The sequence below is a fragment of the Ovis canadensis genome, chromosome 22 (assembly GCF_042477335.2).
Source record: "Ovis canadensis isolate MfBH-ARS-UI-01 breed Bighorn chromosome 22, ARS-UI_OviCan_v2, whole genome shotgun sequence".
NCBI classification, from domain to species: domain Eukaryota; kingdom Metazoa; phylum Chordata; class Mammalia; order Artiodactyla; family Bovidae; genus Ovis; species Ovis canadensis.
The window spans coordinates 48,191,551-48,208,767 of NC_091266.1; the positions used below are offsets into that span (position 1 = coordinate 48,191,551).

General features: G+C 43.2%; 1 protein-coding gene across 5 annotated transcripts in view; it reads left to right on the plus strand.

The window, feature by feature from the left end:
- Positions 1 to 14,141, plus strand: part of ACSL5 (acyl-CoA synthetase long chain family member 5) — a 59,432-nt gene extending 45,291 nt beyond the window's left edge. For all 5 annotated transcript variants that reach the window (XM_069567101.1, XM_069567105.1, XM_069567102.1 and 2 more), the window contains 12 exons: positions 235 to 312; positions 2,605 to 2,739; positions 3,835 to 3,969; positions 4,496 to 4,591; positions 7,488 to 7,560; positions 7,841 to 7,929; positions 8,463 to 8,579; positions 10,482 to 10,625; positions 11,307 to 11,408; positions 11,894 to 11,965; positions 13,000 to 13,146; positions 13,880 to 14,141. In XM_069567101.1, coding sequence (XP_069423202.1) covers positions 235 to 312; positions 2,605 to 2,739; positions 3,835 to 3,969; positions 4,496 to 4,591; positions 7,488 to 7,560; positions 7,841 to 7,929; positions 8,463 to 8,579; positions 10,482 to 10,625; positions 11,307 to 11,408; positions 11,894 to 11,965; positions 13,000 to 13,140 — 1,182 coding nt within the window. In that variant the 3' untranslated portion in view covers positions 13,141 to 13,146; positions 13,880 to 14,141. The remainder of the gene's footprint in view (positions 1 to 234; positions 313 to 2,604; positions 2,740 to 3,834; positions 3,970 to 4,495; positions 4,592 to 7,487; positions 7,561 to 7,840; positions 7,930 to 8,462; positions 8,580 to 10,481; positions 10,626 to 11,306; positions 11,409 to 11,893; positions 11,966 to 12,999; positions 13,147 to 13,879) is intronic.
- The last annotated feature ends 3,076 nt before the right edge of the window (positions 14,142 to 17,217 follow it).

A 17,217-nucleotide genomic window follows, 5' to 3' on the forward strand; every position in this document is an offset into this window, starting at 1 on the left:
CCCTCTGCACTGGAAGGTAAAGTCTTAACCACTGGACCTCTGGGGAAGTCCCATAGAGTTTTGCTCTGTCAGAGTCACTGCAGATCTCCACACTCAGTGCAGTTAGAGCAGCCCTTAGAGTTACCCAGGGCACGTCTGCACAACTGGATGCGGCAGTCCTAGAAAGAAGAGGTGTTTGGAAGAGGAAATTGACATTAACCCATTGTTGTCTCCTTTCCATTTCCTGATCTCTAGAGTGTTTTTCAGCCCAATCCTGAGGACGTGACTATATCCTACCTCCCCTTGGCTCATATGTTTGATAGGATTGTACAGGTAAGATCCTGTATTTCTAGCAGGTGTGTGAAAAGAGGGTCCTGGCTTGCTAGTCCCACATTTATCCAAAGGGCAGCTCTGCAACATTTGCAAGCTACTGTCTAATGTGAGGGCATGGGCAGCAGGGAGTGGTCACGGCTGAGTCCTAATCTTGGCATCACCCCTAACCTGCTGCAGAGTCTTCCTGTGTTGAGTCTGTCTGTACTCCATGGGGTGAATGCTTGCTCCTGCCTTCACACAGGGTGCCTGCAAATCCTTGGAGCTCATAGCCTGGAGTTTACTATCTATCTTGCGCAGGGAGAGGAGGCACTGTTTTTTCTTTTCTTTGGGCTAGAGGTTTTGAAAAGATCTAGGCTTAAAGAAAAGGAAGTTCCCCACAGAGGGGCGAAGAAGGAACCTTTGATCCAGATAAGGTGTCCAGAGTGTGTCAGGGGGAGCTGCTGGCGATGGCACAGGCACTGGGGAAGAGCTGGCCTTCTGTGCGTGGTCACCAAGATTTTCAGGCTATTCTGAGCCTGGCTTGAGAACCAAAAGCAAAAACACAGATGTCATTAGGGATGGAAAATCCCCTCTCTGATCCCTGCTTAAATACCTCTTCAACCAGCTTATCTGTTGGTACATGAAATGCTAAAATGGAAGATTCAGTTCCTTGGGTTAAAGTGCTGATATCCGATTAATATAATATTAATTCTAATCAGCATGTTTTTCACATTTTCAGTCAGTTCAGTTGCTCAGTTGTGTCCGACTCTTTGTGACCCCATGGACTGCAGCACTCCAGGCTTCCCTGTCCATCACCAACTCCTGGAGCTTGCTCAAACTCATGTCCATCGAGTCCATTCATGTCCATCAAACTCATGATACCATCCAACCATCTCATCCTCTGTCAACCTCTTCTCCTCCTGTCTTCAATCTTTCCCAGCATCAGGGTCTTTTCCAATGAGTCAGTTCTTACATCAGGTGGCCAAAGTATTGGAGCTTCAGTTTCAGCATCAGTCCTTCCAATGAATATTCAGGACTGATTTCCCTTAGGATTGACTGGTTGGATCTCCTTGCAGTCCAAGGTACTCTCAAGAGTCTTCTCCAACACCACAGTTCAAAAGCATCAGTTTGTCGGCTCTCAGCTTTCCTTATAGTCCAACACTCACATCCACACATGGCTACTGGAAAAACCATAGCTTTGACTAGACGGATCTTTGTTGGCAAAGGAATGTCTCTGCTTTTAAATTTGCTGTCTAGGTTGGTCATAGCTTTTCTTCCAAGGAGCAAGCATCTTTTAATTTCATGGCTGCAGTCACCATCTGCAGTGATTTTGGAGCCCCCCAAAATAAAGTCTCTCACTCTTTCCATTGTTTCCCCATCTATTTGTCATGAAGTGATGGTACCGGATGCCATAATCTTAGTTTTCTGAATGTTGAGTTTTAAGCCAACTTTTTCACTCTCTTCCTTCACTTTCATCAAGAGGCTCTTTAGTTCTTCTTCACTTTCAGCTGTAAGGGTGGTATCATCTGTGTATCTGAGGTTATTGATATTTCTCCTGGCAATCTTGATTCCAGCTTGTGCTCCATCCAGCTGGCATTTCACAGGGTGTACTCTGCATATAAGTTAAATAAGCAGGGTGACAGTATACAGCCCTGATGTATACTCTGTGAATATACATGAAAACTTCCAGAGTTTTCACATTCTATCACTTCTGAAATTGAGATGGTCTTAACCACTGTAGGTGTGTTCTAGTTTGAGTGGCAGTGCTTTTTTCTTAGTGCTATGTAATGAATGGGCTCTTAGAAACGATGCATGCCTTAGACACTCACCCAGAGCTGTGGGTGGAGTAGGGATGGGCCTGCAGCCTCACAATCTGACTTACCTGTCCTACCGCCTCAGCAGAGGTGAGTGTCGTCCTGTCTAGGGAGTAGGGTCTCAGAGTTCTGGGTACATGAAGTGTCAGGGGTGAGGGGGTCCAGAGAAAAGTGCCCATTTTTGTTGCTGTTCAGTCAGCAAGTAGTGTCTGACTCTTTGAGACCCCATGGACTGCAGCACGCCAGGCCTCCCTGTCCTTCACTCTCTCCCAGAGTTTGCTCAAAATCAAGTCCATTGAGTCGGTGATGCTATCTAGCCATCTCATCCTCTGCCACCCCCTTCTCCTTTTTCCTTCAGTCTTTCCAGCACCAGGGTATTTTCCAGTGAGTCAACTCTTCACATCAAAGTGCCCATTGGATGTCCTTAATTTTGTCCCAAACAGACCCGACTCAAAGAGGTTCTTTGGCTCTGATCCCCATCCTCTGGTTCTGCTTTAAGGCTGTTGTATACTCTTGTGGAGCCAAAGTCGGATTCTTCCAAGGAGACATTCGACTGCTGCCTGATGACATGAAGACCCTGAAGCCCACATTGTTCCCTACAGTGCCTCGACTCCTTAACAAGATCTATGATAAGGTACTTACCTTGCTTCTGCTGGGCTGGCCCTGAGCTGTGTGGGGCTTAGGCCCGACTACAGCTCCTAGAGACTCTATGTTGCTAAGAACTGTGCTCCGTCTCCACCCTTACCCCCCACCCCCACCAGCATCCACTTACAGCCACGCTTCCCAATGCAGCCACGAAAAATTGTACAAATGAAACCCCGTTTCCTCTGGATGAGATTACTTGGATGTGATATGGAGAAACAGTTTAATTCAGAGACTTGAGGAACCTCTCAAAATTCAGCTGACTTGGAAATTGTTACTCTGATTTCGTAACACCTGCTGGTTAGAGTGCTTCTTGCTGAGGTGCTAAGCCCATGGTAAATATTTCACATACATTCCATTATTTCATTTCTACAAAAACCCAGGAAATCACACCAACATTTATTATCCCTAATTTACAGATGATGAGACTGAATCAGAGGTTAAATAATTTGTCCAGAGTCAGGTCTAATAAGGAGATGAGCCAAAATTTCATGGCCTCATGACAGATTTAGCTGTTATTGATCTCTGCTCTGTTTTTCATTAAGGTTAGGAAAATGGTGATTTTTCTAATCCAAGCATTTCTCTTGCCTTCATTAGCTGAGAGTCTTCCATGAAGGCACAAATATTTGATTTTTTTTTCCTTTATTTATCAGTCTTGAAAAAAATGAACTGGTACCCCAGTGACCTTCAAAGCTGGTCAGTGAGAAATTTTCTTTGTAATATTATGATACTATATAACATACATACATATGATCCTAAATCAAAAGCCCTAACCGTGGTGCACAATCAGCTGTTTCATCAGTACTCCCAGGTAACTTTGTAGATAGATGCTACCTTTTGGGGACATGCTGTGTCAGTTGTCAAGGTTGTTTGCTAAGGACAAGGAATTTGGGGGAGCTGGAGCTTTGTCTGTGTGTACAAAGTTCAATTCTTTGTTAGCATGAACTTCCATCATTTTTCAGCATACCAGGGCGTGAATAAGAGTCACTTTCTTTTGATGTTAGGAGGCACTATCTCATATTTGTTGATGAATGGCTTTGGTGAGTATCCAATAGGTTTCCCACTAAGAGGAGCTGTCACTCTACAGGTACAAACCGAAGCCAAGACACCCTTGAAGAAGTTCTTGTTGAACTTGGCTGTTGCCAGAAAATTCAGTGAAGTGAAAAAGGGTATCATCAGACGTGACAGTCTGTGGGACAAGCTCATCTTTGGAAAGATCCAGGTATGTGGGTAGATCCTGATGGAGCCAGGTATGTGTCTGGGCTGCCCCTGCCTCAGCATACTTTGCTTTTCCTTTGATGGTCAAGCGTCTCTTTAACTGGAGACCCTTTGGCACTTTCTGTGTTCACTCAGCCTTTTGAGACCTCTCTCTGACAACTTTGTCACTAAAGGTATTTGGCCGAAATGCAGAAAGTGGATTTTTCTTAGGTTCTAGCTCTTTCATTCTCTTGGGTGCTCTGTTGAGAGTCCTAAGTAATTTGAAAGGTCCAACAATACAAATTACCTGAGGAAATGTCAAAAAAAAAAAAAAATTGCAGGTCTGGTTCCCGCTGTGGATGGTGGTGACCATAACAGCCAGCATTTTAAGTTCTTTTCACAATGATGGACCCTTTCTAAGTGCTTTGTGAATTAATGAGTTTAATCCTTATGACAGCACTGGATAAGCAGGCTGTTCTGCCCATTTTGCAGTGCAGGAGACTAAAGCCAAGGGAATAGTTTTCAACAGGTCTTTTGTTTCTATTAAACAGGAAAGCCTGGGTGGGAAGGTTCGGTTCCTGATCACTGGAGCTGCCCCCATCTCACCTCCCGTCTTGACATTCCTCCGGGCAGCAATGGGATGTCTGGTAAGCCAAGCACCTTTTTTTTTTTTTAATTTTTATTGGGGTGTATGTGCTTTACAATGTTGTGTTAGTTTATGCTGTACAGCAAAGTGAATTAATTATATATATCCATACATCACCTCTTCTTTCCTTCCCATTCAGGTAACAGGCCCCTTTTTTGGATGATAGCTAATTTCGCTTTTGCACAAGTAAAACTCACTATTCAAATAAAAATGAAAACACAAATGAAAAGTGCCAAGTAGAAAGTCAGCCAGAAACTCAAAGTCAAGAGAAAATATCCTTCCAGTCACTGCTTAATGCATCTGTATACAGAAACCTTGACACAAATAGCATCAGTGTTAACAAAACTTTGCCATTCGAAGCAGTGTGAATGGACTTGGAGGGCATTATGCCAAGTGAAATAAATCAGACAAAGACAAATTCCATGTGACATCACTTATATGTGGAATCTAAAAAATGCAACAGACCAATGAATGTAATAAGAAAGAATCAGGCTCACAGGTACAGAGAACAAACTCCTAGTGGTGGGTAGAGGGCAATTTAGGGGTAGGAGTGTAAGAGGTACAAACGGTTAGGTGCAAAATGAGTTACAAGGATATTATTATATGGGAAATATATCTGATGTTTTATAATAACTATAAATAGAGTATAATCTTTAAAAATGGCATCAGTGTTCTAATATGCTTGTTAAGCAGTGCTTGCCCCATCCATATTGATCCTAGTCAAATAAACATCATTTTAGTGGTTTTGTAATAGTTTATTGAATGTACCTAAATAACTGGTCTCTTGTTGCGTGTTAAGTTGTTTCAGTCATGTCCAACTCTTGACTCTTAAAGACCCTATGAACTGTAGCCAACCAGCCTCCTCTGTCCATGGGATTCTTTAGGCAAGAATACTGGACAGGATTGTCATGTCCACCTCCAGGGGATCTTCCCAACCTAGGGATTGAACCTGCGTTTCTTACATTTCCTGCATTGGCAGGTGGATTCTTTACACTTGTGCTACCTAGGAAACCCAGTCTCCTATTGATAGACATCATTTTTTTTTTTGCTGTTATAATCAATGAGGTGATAAGGATATTTATGCATATTTATGCAACTATCAATTTAGGATAAATCTTTGCAAGTGGGAATTATTGGGCCAAAGTATATGAGTTTTTCTTACATGTTAATGTTAATACTCACACTTCATCAGGAGGGTCTTGTCTTTCTTATACATTCCCGCAAATAATGCACAAGTCCTGAGACCCCACCTTCTTGCTAGTGATGGATGTTTTCAGTCATTTAAATCTTAGCCAAATAGATACTTGAAAAATCTTATTACAACTTAGTTTCTTTTATTAACACCAAACATCTTTTGGGGGGCTCTTTTTTTCCCTTGCCTTCATCACACTGAGCATTCACAGATTTATTTAATAATATTTGTGAGGCTTTGTTTGGCTGCACTATGAGGCATGCAGGATCTTAGTTCCCCAACCAGGGCCTGAACCCAAGACCTCTGCATTGGAAGTGCAGAGTCTTAACCACTAGATCACCAGGGAAGTCCCTAAACATCCTTTCTATTGTTTACTGGCACTTGTATTGCTTTCATGAATTACTACACTACTTCCTTATAGAAAAAAGAGCAAAGGAGAGTTTGGTTCTCTTTCACCTTGCTTTCTAAGAATTCGTATAGTAATAAAATCAATCTTTGTTGTGTTAGAAGTGTATTTCATAGTCTCATCTTTTGCACTGTGTATTGCTAGATAAAAGTTGTAAATGTTTATGTACTAAGTCACCTTTTTTATGTGGTTTTATAAGAGCTTAGACCTTAGGCTTCCTGACCCAACCCTCAATATTGCATAAAACTGTTTTCATCCAGATTTTCTGGTAACCTTGTGGTTTTACCTTTTTTCAATTAAGTCTCTGCTCCATCTGGAATTTAGTAAAAGGGCTTGAGTACAGATAGTCTCATATTTTCCCCCTAGATGGCTAACTAGTTCATTCTCTCGGCCAACATGCACAGCGTGAGTGAAACAAACAGCCTTGTCCTCATCAAGTACCACCTATGTGTACAACTGCCTTCACAATAGATTCTGAATTGATGCCAAGGCCAGAGTTCCTCTTTCTTCCTTTCCTTCCTTTCCCTCAGCTCCTAAAACCCGTAGATCAGAAGGCCCTATGCCATATCCCTCCCAGAAATGCCTTCCTCTCTTCCAGCAGCTCTGCCTGGGACAGACTCCATCCCCACTTCAGACTCCACATGCATGTGTTTCCTCCACACCCCCTGTCCAGTCAAGCTTATCCTTTATACCACCAGTTGGTCTGTGCTACAGACCAAATCTGGCCTGTTTCCTCTATTTATAAATAGAGTCTTGGTGGAACACAGCCATACTTATTTATTTATGTGTTGTCTACTGCCACTTTGATGCTGTATTGGCAGAGTTAAGTCATTGACATAGAGACCAAATGGCTCATACAGTCAAAAATATTCACTCTCTGGTCCTATATACAGAAGTTTGCCAACCCCTGTTCTATACCATAGCTATTTCCCTTAAAAGATACTTCTCACTTTCTTTAGCTCCTTCAGTAGCATGCCCTTGCCTAGGTTCAAGTCCAGCTGCCATTGGATCGCATGTCACTTAATGAATAACTCTCTTTTCCCCATCAGCTTGAAATGCCACATTTCCCAAAGTATAGTATGTTTCCATACTTTGGTCAATTTCTGGACCCTTTTGGTTTTTTAGTAAATCCACAGGTGCAAAGACCTAGCAGCTCAGGTTCTCATGAATTCAAGGTTTTAAGACACTACGTGTCCTCCAGCTCTCAGACGCCTTGCTTTCCTCATGTCTGGCCATAGGGCACAGCCAGCTCCTGCTTTATCTTGAGTAACTCTCAAAGCCCTTCTTTGGTTCACACAGGTGTTTGAAGCTTATGGTCAAACAGAATGCACTGCTGGCTGTACAGTTACATTACCTGGGGATTGGAAATCAGGTAGGTTCTTTGTTTACCGGACAGCAGGTGCAATGGCTGGGCGAAGAGTTCTAGATAAACTAGGATTTGGGTGTTTAGATAGCCTCAATACTCTGGATGAATGTGGCAGATACTAAATCTAAGGGTTGGTCCAGGCTCTTCTATCTTGACTGTCTGGCACTGGCGCCAGATGACCTTTCAGTTTTATTCTTCTAGAGTCAATCCATAAATATCTCTCAAACATGGCTGGAGTTATCACCATTTCCCAGTATCCTGGCTGATTCAGTGTGGTGTGTTCTAGGCCACGTTGGAGTCCCCATGGCTTGCAATCATGTGAAGCTGGAAGATGTACCTGATATGAACTACTTTGCCGTGAACAATGAAGGAGAGGTGAGTAGGCTGTGCCCAGCAGTCGTTTTTACATAATCATGGTGGGGATGTGTGTATCAGAAAAAGCACACAGTTGTGAGCAGGTTTGTGTTTGGTTCTTTTGAGAATTTTTGCAAGGACTTCAATGTCTTGGAGCCTAACTTTGTCCCCCACAATAGAAATTAAAATCTGGTGCTCTTCATTAGTGTCATTGGTATTAGTCAGTCAGTTCTGTCTGACTCTTTGCAACCCCATGGACTGTAGCTCACCAGTCTCCTCTGTCCATGGCATTCTCCAGGCAAGAATACTAGAGTAGGTAGCCATTCCCTGCTCCAGGAGATCTTCAATCCCGACTCAGGGATTGAACTCGTGTTTCCCACATTGCAGGCAGATTCTCTACCATCTGACCCACTAGGGAAGCCCAGTGTTCCTCATACTATAGTGGAAAGCATCAGATGAATCAAGGTGGTGGGGAAAAAAAAAGATGAAAGGCAGGAGTCGGTGTTTGTAGCAGCCTTCTCTGTTGTCACCATCTCGTCCCAACTTCTGTACAGATCTGCATCAGGGGCCCCAATGTGTTCAAAGGATACCTGAAGGACCCCGAGAAGACACAAGAGGCCTTGGACAAGGATGGCTGGCTTCACACAGGAGACATTGGTCGCTGGCTCCCGGTGGGTGTTTCTTCAAAACTTCTGAGTGTCCCTTAACAATGGAATAGACGTGCTCAAAATGAAAGTCTCTCAGTCATGTCCGACTCTTTGCAACCCCATAGACTGTAGCCTGCCAGGCTCCTCTGTCCATGGAATTCTCCAGGCAAGAATACTGGAGTGGGTTGCCATTCCTTTCTCCAGGGGATCATCCCAACCCAGGGATTGAACCCAGGTCTCCTGCATTGCAGGCGGATTCTCTACCACCATCTGTGCTACCAGGAAAGCCCGAGAATACTGGAGTGGGTGCCTTTCTTCCCCTTCTCCAGGGGATCTTCCTGACCCAGGATTCAAACCAGCGTCTCCTGCATCACAGGCAGATTCTTTACCAACTGAGAAACCAGGGAAGCCTGGATACCAGGAATGACTTGCTCAAAGACAGGGGAAAATTTGGTGACTTTTCCAAAGAAGTGTAAAAGTGTCTTTTGTTGTTGTTTTTGTGATTTTTACTTTTCTTGTGGCAGAAACAACTCAAGATAACTCCATGGACCTGTAGTGTTTGCCTTTTATAGGGATACATATTTTTTTCCCCACTTAATATGTAGACACACCAAAATGAGGGTGCAGGATTTCTAAGCCAGGTGTATGCAGAGACTCATACACCTCTCAGTGACCTTTTTTTGCCTCTCAGTGACCTTCACAGCCCCTCTTGGTTCAACCACTCTGAGACTTTCTTTAAAGCAGAGCTTGCTGACAAAAAATCAGCAGTAAGTAGTCTCTGCAAACCCCCTCTGTTTTCCTAAGAAGAGAGGAAATTCCTGCATAGTAATGACGGTGCCTTAGAACCCCTGAAGGGAATTTTCAAGAGCTTTCCTCTCTGGAAAGTTTTTGCCTACTATGTGCTGGGGGAGTGGGAGCGTAACCAGATTTAAAACCCCCTTCTTGATCAATATTCTCAAGATTTAAGTGATATTCAAGGAATGTTTGACAACAAAATCTCTAAGAACACTGGTCCTAATGATATATTTTATAGATTTGGGTATTATGGTAACATGTCTGTGTCTGTATGGTAAGAGTTCTCAGGTCTAATAAGCCCGAAGCATAGGCAATAGATGTGTTTTCACACTAGAATTATCAAGGGCTGAGCTTTATTCATCACTTTCAGATAATGTCTGTTAGGCTGAGCTGGTGGTTAATTTCCGGAGTTGGCCTTGATGACGGTTCCAGGATTGGTTCAGTCTATTGCCCTGTTTTGGATATGATCATGTGGACCTTATTTGCCACTTGTCCCAGTTCTACAATTCAAATTCCTAAAAACCTAAGCTCCTCAAATCAACTAGCCCAGAGACAGAACCTGCAAATGACCTCCAGTGGCTGGTCCGAGAGCTCTCTCTGGCTGTTTCTGTCCTAACAAGGGCAATTACTGACTTGTTTGATTAGCAGTGGCACAGTGGAGCTATATAGACTGATCCTGGATTTAAAAGGAATAGAGAAAAGGGAGACAAGGAGGGGAAGATCTAACTCTAAAGTCTTAATAAAAGATAACACCTTCTCTGTTCCCAAGAGTGCTGGAATGAAGTAATTGGAAATTAAATTACTAGAAATTAAGAGCTGCAAAATTTCTTTATTGGATGAGGTAGCCATGTGCATAATCCCAGCAGGTCCAGGGGACTTTTTCTGAGGCTGCCCACTGACTTTTCACAGACGCATGCAGTATAGACAGGTTTTGTGAAAGGCTGCATCATTCCCTTTCCCCAAAACCAAAAAGAGAAATGAAAAATTGTCCAAAAGTCAATGGAGAGGTCAAGTTTAAAAGGGAAGATTAAAAACAGAAAGGAAGATTACCTCTCATTTCACCTCGCTCTTCACTGACATCACTCAGTAGGCTCAGAAACACTGACGCTGTTGTCTTTCTGTCTGCTACAGAACGGAGCTCTGAAGGTCATCGACCGAAAAAAGAACATTTTCAAGCTGGCCCAAGGAGAATACATTGCTCCAGAGAAGATAGAAACTATCTACATCAGGAGTAGTCTGGTGTCGCAGATTTTTGTACATGGGGAAACCTTACGGGTAACATTTCTTAACAATAGCCAGTTTTATAAACACTGTGCTTAAACTTGGCTTCTCCGAAGTACAGGAGGATTGATATGCGGAGGTCAGAGTTGCTTTAAGCTTAATATTGAGCACCATTTCTTTTTGAACAATCACATTTAAATGGAACATTTTTGTAGAGATGTTAAGTGGGAAAATGAGATTAAAGTTCCATGAGGGTTTGAAATATATTTTAAGAAAATAGTAGGATTCAGTTCAGTTCAGTTGCTCAGTCGTGTCTAACTCTTTGTGACTCCATGGACTGCAGCACACCAGGCTTTCCTGTCCTTCACCAGCTCCCAGGGCTTGCTCAAACTCATGTCCATCGAGTCGGTGATGCCATCTAACCATCTCATTCTCTGTCTCCTCTTCTCTGTCTTCCCCTTCTCCTCCTGCCTTCAATCTTTCCCAGCATCAGGGTCTTTTCCAAGGAGTCAGATCTTCACATCAGGGAGCTTCAGCTTCAACATCAGTCCTTGCAATGAATATTCAGGACTGATTTCCTTTAGGATGGACCGGTTTGGTCTTGCTATTCAAGGGATGCTAGCCCTGAATGTCAGGCTTGGGAACCATCACGTATTAGGAAGATGTAACGCTGCCTTCTTTGTCCCGCTAGGGGGCAGTGCTGCGCTAGTTCACATGCCTTTATTTCCTTTCCAGGCATTCCTAGTGGGAGTGGTGGTTCCTGACCTGGATGCACTTCCCTCATTTGCAGCCAAGATTGGGGTAAAGGGCTCTATTGAAGAACTGTGTCAAAACCAAGTAAGTCTCACTCAGGAAAGCCTATGTACACCCATGGGCCTATTGTGGGAGGGGGATTCCCTGTTCTCCCCATCCTTCAACTTGGGCACCCAGGGTTTCTCAGAACCTCCTCGCTGGAAGAACAGACTCTTGCTGTGTCTGTACTGGCTGGTTTTATTAGACTGGAAGATAGGATGCAGAGTTTAAAAACAACTACCAAAATCCTTATTCTTTTTATAGTAAGATGTGCATTGTGAAAAAATTAACTGGAAAATGAGGAATTAAATAATGCCACCCAGAGAAAACCCCTGTTACCATTTAGGGTTGCTTTTTCTTCTCATTATTGTCTTTGAGCAACATTTAGATATCATGTGTTCTTGCTCATACCCCCACATCCTGCTTTTATCCTGATGAATTTAGTTGGTGTTTTGAATTGGTTCCTGCTCAGCCTTTTCTTTAGGCTCTTTTTCAACAGCCAGTCTCTAAGTTATGTTTTATATTCCTAGACTATAAAGAAAGCCATATTAGAAGACATACAGAAAACTGGGACAGAAGGTGGCCTTAAATCCTTTGAACAGGTATGTACTACTCATGTTATCCTGTCCTCTTCAGGCACACTCAGTGCAGTTCAGTTCAGTTCAGTCACTCAGTCGTGTCTGACTCTCTGCGACCCCATGAATCGCAGCATGCCAAGCCTCCCTGTCCATCACCAACTCCCAGAGTTCACTCAGACTCGTGTTCATCGAGTCAGTGATGCCATCCAGCCATCTCATCCTCTGTCATCCCCTTCTCCTCCTGCCTCCAATCCCTCCCAGCATCAGAGTCTTTTCCAATGAGTCAACTCTTCATATGAGGTGGCCAAAGTACTGGAGTTTCAGCTTCAGCATCATTCCTTCCAAAGAAATCCCAGGGTTGATCTCCTTCAGAATGGACTGGTTGGATCTCCTTGCATTAGAAAGTGTTAAAGTTTGCATTTATAATGGGGTTAGGAAATTCGGTTTCCAAGGAACTGACTTCAGTGGTAGTTAACCCATTGACGCCAAATGGCAGTGACCTTTGCGTTCACTTGTGTAGTCCCTCCATGCTGTTCATTATTCATTCTCCTTCTCCACTCAGGTCTTTCCCAAACTATTAGTGTGAGAATGGGTGTATGTTACTGTTCTCCTAACCCTCCCATGTCATCATGCCACTTCTATAAGAGAAAAGATTAAGTTTCCTCGCATAGCATTTATTTTTTATTTGGATTTGTCCAAGCTGGGTCTCTGTTGCTGTGTGTGGGCTTTCTCTAGTTGCGGTGAGTGGAGGTTACTCTCTAGTCGTGGTGTATAGACTTTCCATTGTGGAGGTGGCTTCTCTTGTTGTGTGGCACTGGCTTTCGGGCACACAGGCTTCGGTAGATGTGGCATGTGGGTTCAGCAGTCGTGGCAAACAGGCTTAGTTGCTGCACTGCATATGGAATCTTCCCAGACCAGGGATGGAACCTGCGTCCTCTGCATTGGCAGGCAGATTCTTAACCACAGGACCACCAGGGAAGTCCCACATAGCATTTAGGAGGGCTCTGCAGAACAGTCCAGATCACTACTAAGTGTGTGTACGTGTGCATCTCTTCCAGGTCAAATGCATCCATCTACATCCAGAACCATTTTCCATCGAAAATGGACTCTTGACACCAACCTTGAAAGCAAAGCGGGGAGACCTTGCCAAGCACTTTGGGACTCAAATCAAGAGTCTGTATGAGGACACCCAGGAGTAGGTTAAGGTACTTACAGCTGCAAGGGGCCCATAAGTATCCTGCCTTGTAGGAATGTGGATTTAAAACTAACCTTACGTTCATTTTCATCTTTCCTCCTGTTGTTTTACCTACTAAATTATAAAACCATAATTTTAGGGCTTTTAAAAAATACTCAGTGAGAGATTTAGCACGTGGAAGTTTAGCCTCTAACTAAATAACTCTTGTCTTTCCCATCTTAAATGTTGCTTAAATGACATCTTAGGTGTTAGGACTGCTTTTTATCAAGATACCTTCCTTCAAGGTCCATCTGTACAGTATCTTTGTTCCTACCTTGTGAAATCCAGCCTTTATAAGTGATAACTAGTTCAGGGGCCAAAGTGAGCCTTTCGGACTTTTTCCTTGTTTTATAGTTAACCTAACTCATTGGTGGTCTCAATATGGAGTTTCCAATGTTCAAATTAAGAGACTTTAAGTTCTGAGGAACTTAAGAACATATTTTCTAACTATTCCATAAAACCCCTAAAATTAAGTAGAGTTTTAAGCTATAGCAGTATTAATCGTGTTTATGAGACAGATTTTTTCTGTGTCCTTGTGTTCACTGAAGTCTGTGTCCAGAAGGGAAGAATTTGATCCCACTGAGCATTTCCTAAAGTCTCTAGTTTGGGAGAATGTAAAACTGGGCTTGTAACACTGTGCCCAAAAAGAATGTTCTGAGAGTGTTTTCCACAGTATACCTGGTGACCGAATCTATTCCCAACAGTTTGCTGCTGAGCTGGAAGCTGTGGGTAAAGGAGCTGAAACTCACGTCAAGTGTAGCTTTCCAGTGAATGAAGCAAGCACTGAGTAGCAGCCTCCCGGACTGGGAATGAAGGCATGAAGCCTGCACAGCAGCCATATCTCCTGGGAAGGAATCGACTGATCTTTCCTCCTGACTCCACTTCCTGCTGTACCTTACCTGCCTTCAACACTGATATTGCCTGAAAATATAAGGTGTTAAGAATAAACTATTGCAGACAACTGAATCTGTGGTGTGTATCCTCATGGATCGTGGAGAATAGTCAGCCTTAGACAAGGGTTCCTTCACAATCATGGAAGCTAGTGGCTCTCAAACTTGGCTATGCACTAGAATTACCTGGGAGTTTAAAAAGATACCAATGCCTGTGTGATACTTATGGATTCTGGTCAACCTGGCCAGAGGTACAGCGTGGGCACTGGGATTTTTAAAAGGTCCCTAGGTGATTCTAGAATGCCACCATGTTTGATAGCTACCGAAGGAAATGACCTTGAGGATCAGGCCTGCTATCCCACAGCTGTGAATAAAAAGTACCAGTCGAAGACTGACTCCAGCTGAGCACAGTTAGTGCTCTTTCTTCTTTATCATCCATGTAGTCTTGAAGAGTGTTCCTTTCTGGTCTTTCTAGACCCTGAGCCCAGAAGAGCTATCCTGGGATATTGAGATAGAAGTGAAGACAGGAATGAGCTTCCCTGCATGTCCTAGCTCCTGCTGTCTCCTTGACCTTGTTTCCCACTACCCCCTCACTCATTCCAGCTGAACCTACACTGCCTTCCTGTCCTCAGACATGCCAGGAACATTCTAGCCTGTTGTTCTGCCTAAAGTGCAGATGCTCCCAGAGACACATGACTTGTCCCCTCATATACTTTAAATGTCACCTCCATCAGATTGTCCCACCTGCTTTCTTCATAATACACGATTCCAACTGACATATGTTTTACTATCCGTCTACCTCCCTAGTCCTCATTGGAGTGGGACAGAGTCCTTTCATTCATTGCTAAATCTCCAAGTGCCCTTGGAGTGTTCACAAGCCAGATCCCCATCTCAAGTTCTCTGCCTTGGAAAGAATTACTCTTTGAACAGGTGACTACTGTAATTCTACTCTTGTGTTTAGAAGAGCCTGACTTTAAGCCTCCAAGTCCACCAGCCTAGAACCTACTACTCACATCAGCTTCAGGCTTGGAGAGATTCAAGCGAACATGAGCAGACATGACTAGGTTGAAAGTCTCCTAGACAGCGGCCAAGATGGTATAATATAGAAAGACCCTGAGTTCACCTCTCATGGGCACACCAAAATCAAAACTATCTGCAGAACAACCATTGATGAAAAAAACTGGAACCTACCAAAAAAGATCTTCTACAACTAAAGACATAAAGAAGGAACCACAGTGAGAATGGGCTGTAAGGGCAGATATGATCAAATCCCATACCCCTTGGCTGGGCGATCCTCAAACTGGATAATAATTATATAGCAGAGGTTCTCCCACAGGAGAGATAGTCCTGAGCCCCGCGTCAGGCTCCCCAGCCCAGGGATCTGGCATCAGAAAGACAAGCCCCAGAAAACTGGGGGAAATACAGGCTTCACTTTTCAAGAGTACACACAAAATTTCATGTACACTGGGACCCAGGGCAAAAGCAGTAATTTGATAGGAGCCTGGGCTACATCTACCTGCTGGTCTTGGAATGTCTCTTGGAGGGGCAAGAGGCAGCTGCAGCTCACCCTGGGGACACAGACACTGGAGGCAGACGTAATAGGGAACATTCAACCACATGAACACTCCTGCTGGCTGCCATACTGGCTTATCTGCACCAAGCCCCAGCAACCTGAAGGCTCCAGTGCTGGGATGCCTCAAGCCAAACCACTAACTGGGGAGATACAGCCATACCCATCAGGAGACAGGCTTCCTAAAGACTGAAGGGCCCACAGTCATGTCCTGACATGCCCCTAAGCACAGCCTCTCCCACCATGGGGTCGAAGTCCATCTCCACCCACCAGTGAGGAGATAATAGCTAAAAACTTCCCTAATCTGAGAAAAGAAACAGCCAAGTCCAGAGAGTACATAGAGTCCCATACAAGATTAACTCAAAGAACACACCAAGACACAGTGCCATCAAAATGACAAAAATTCAAGATAAAAAGACAATACTAAAAGCAGCAAGGGAAAAGCAACAAATAATATACAAGGGAACTCCCATACTACAAAGCTACAGTAATCAAAACAGTATGGTACTGCTTCGCAGATAGAGACTAACAGAGCAGGACAGAAAGTCCAGAAATAAACTCATACACACCTATGACCAATCGACAAAGGAGGCAAGAATATACAGTGGAGAAAAGACAGTCTTTTCAGTAAGTGGTGATGGGAAAACTGAACAACTTACATGTAAAAGAATAAAATCAGAACATTCTCAATTACCATATACAAAATTAAAGTCAAAATGGATGAAAGACCTAAATGTAGGACTGGATACTATAAAACCCCTTGAGGAAAACATAGAGCACTCATTGATATAAATCACAGCAATACTGTTTTGAATCCATCTTCTAGAGTAATGGAAAGAAGAACAAAAATAAACAAGTGGGATCTAATTAAACTTAAAACCTTTGGCACAGCAAAGGAAACCATAAACAAAACAAAAAGACCACCTGAAAAATGGGAGGAAATATTTGCAAAGGATACAACCTACAAGGGATTAATTTCCAAAATATAGAAACAGCTTAAAATTAACCCAATCAGAAAAAGGGCAGAAGACCCGAACAGACATTTCTCCATACAGATGGCCAACAGGCACATGAAAAGATGCTCAACATTGCTAATTATCAGAGAAATGGAAATCAAAACTACAATGAGGTTATTTCCTCACACAGATCAGAATGGCCACCATCAAAAAGTCTACAAATAATAAATGCTGGAGGTGTGGGAAAAAAGGAACCCTCCTACATTGCTGGTGGAAACTGGTATAGCTACAGAAAAACACTATGGAGGGTTCTTAAAAAACCAAGTTACCATATGATCCAGCAATCTCACTCCTGGACATGCACCCACACAAGTTGAAAACTTTAATTTGAAAAGATACATGCATCCCCATGCTCACAGCACCACTATTTACAACAGCCAAGACAGAGAAGCAACCTAAATGTCCACAAACAGATGAATGGTTACAGATGTGGAATAAACAGTGGAGTGTTACCCAGCCATAAGAAGAATGAAATAATGCCATCTGCAGCAACACAGAGGGACCTAGAGATTGTCACACAAAGTGAACTAAGTCAGACAGAGAATGATAAACATTATAGGATATTA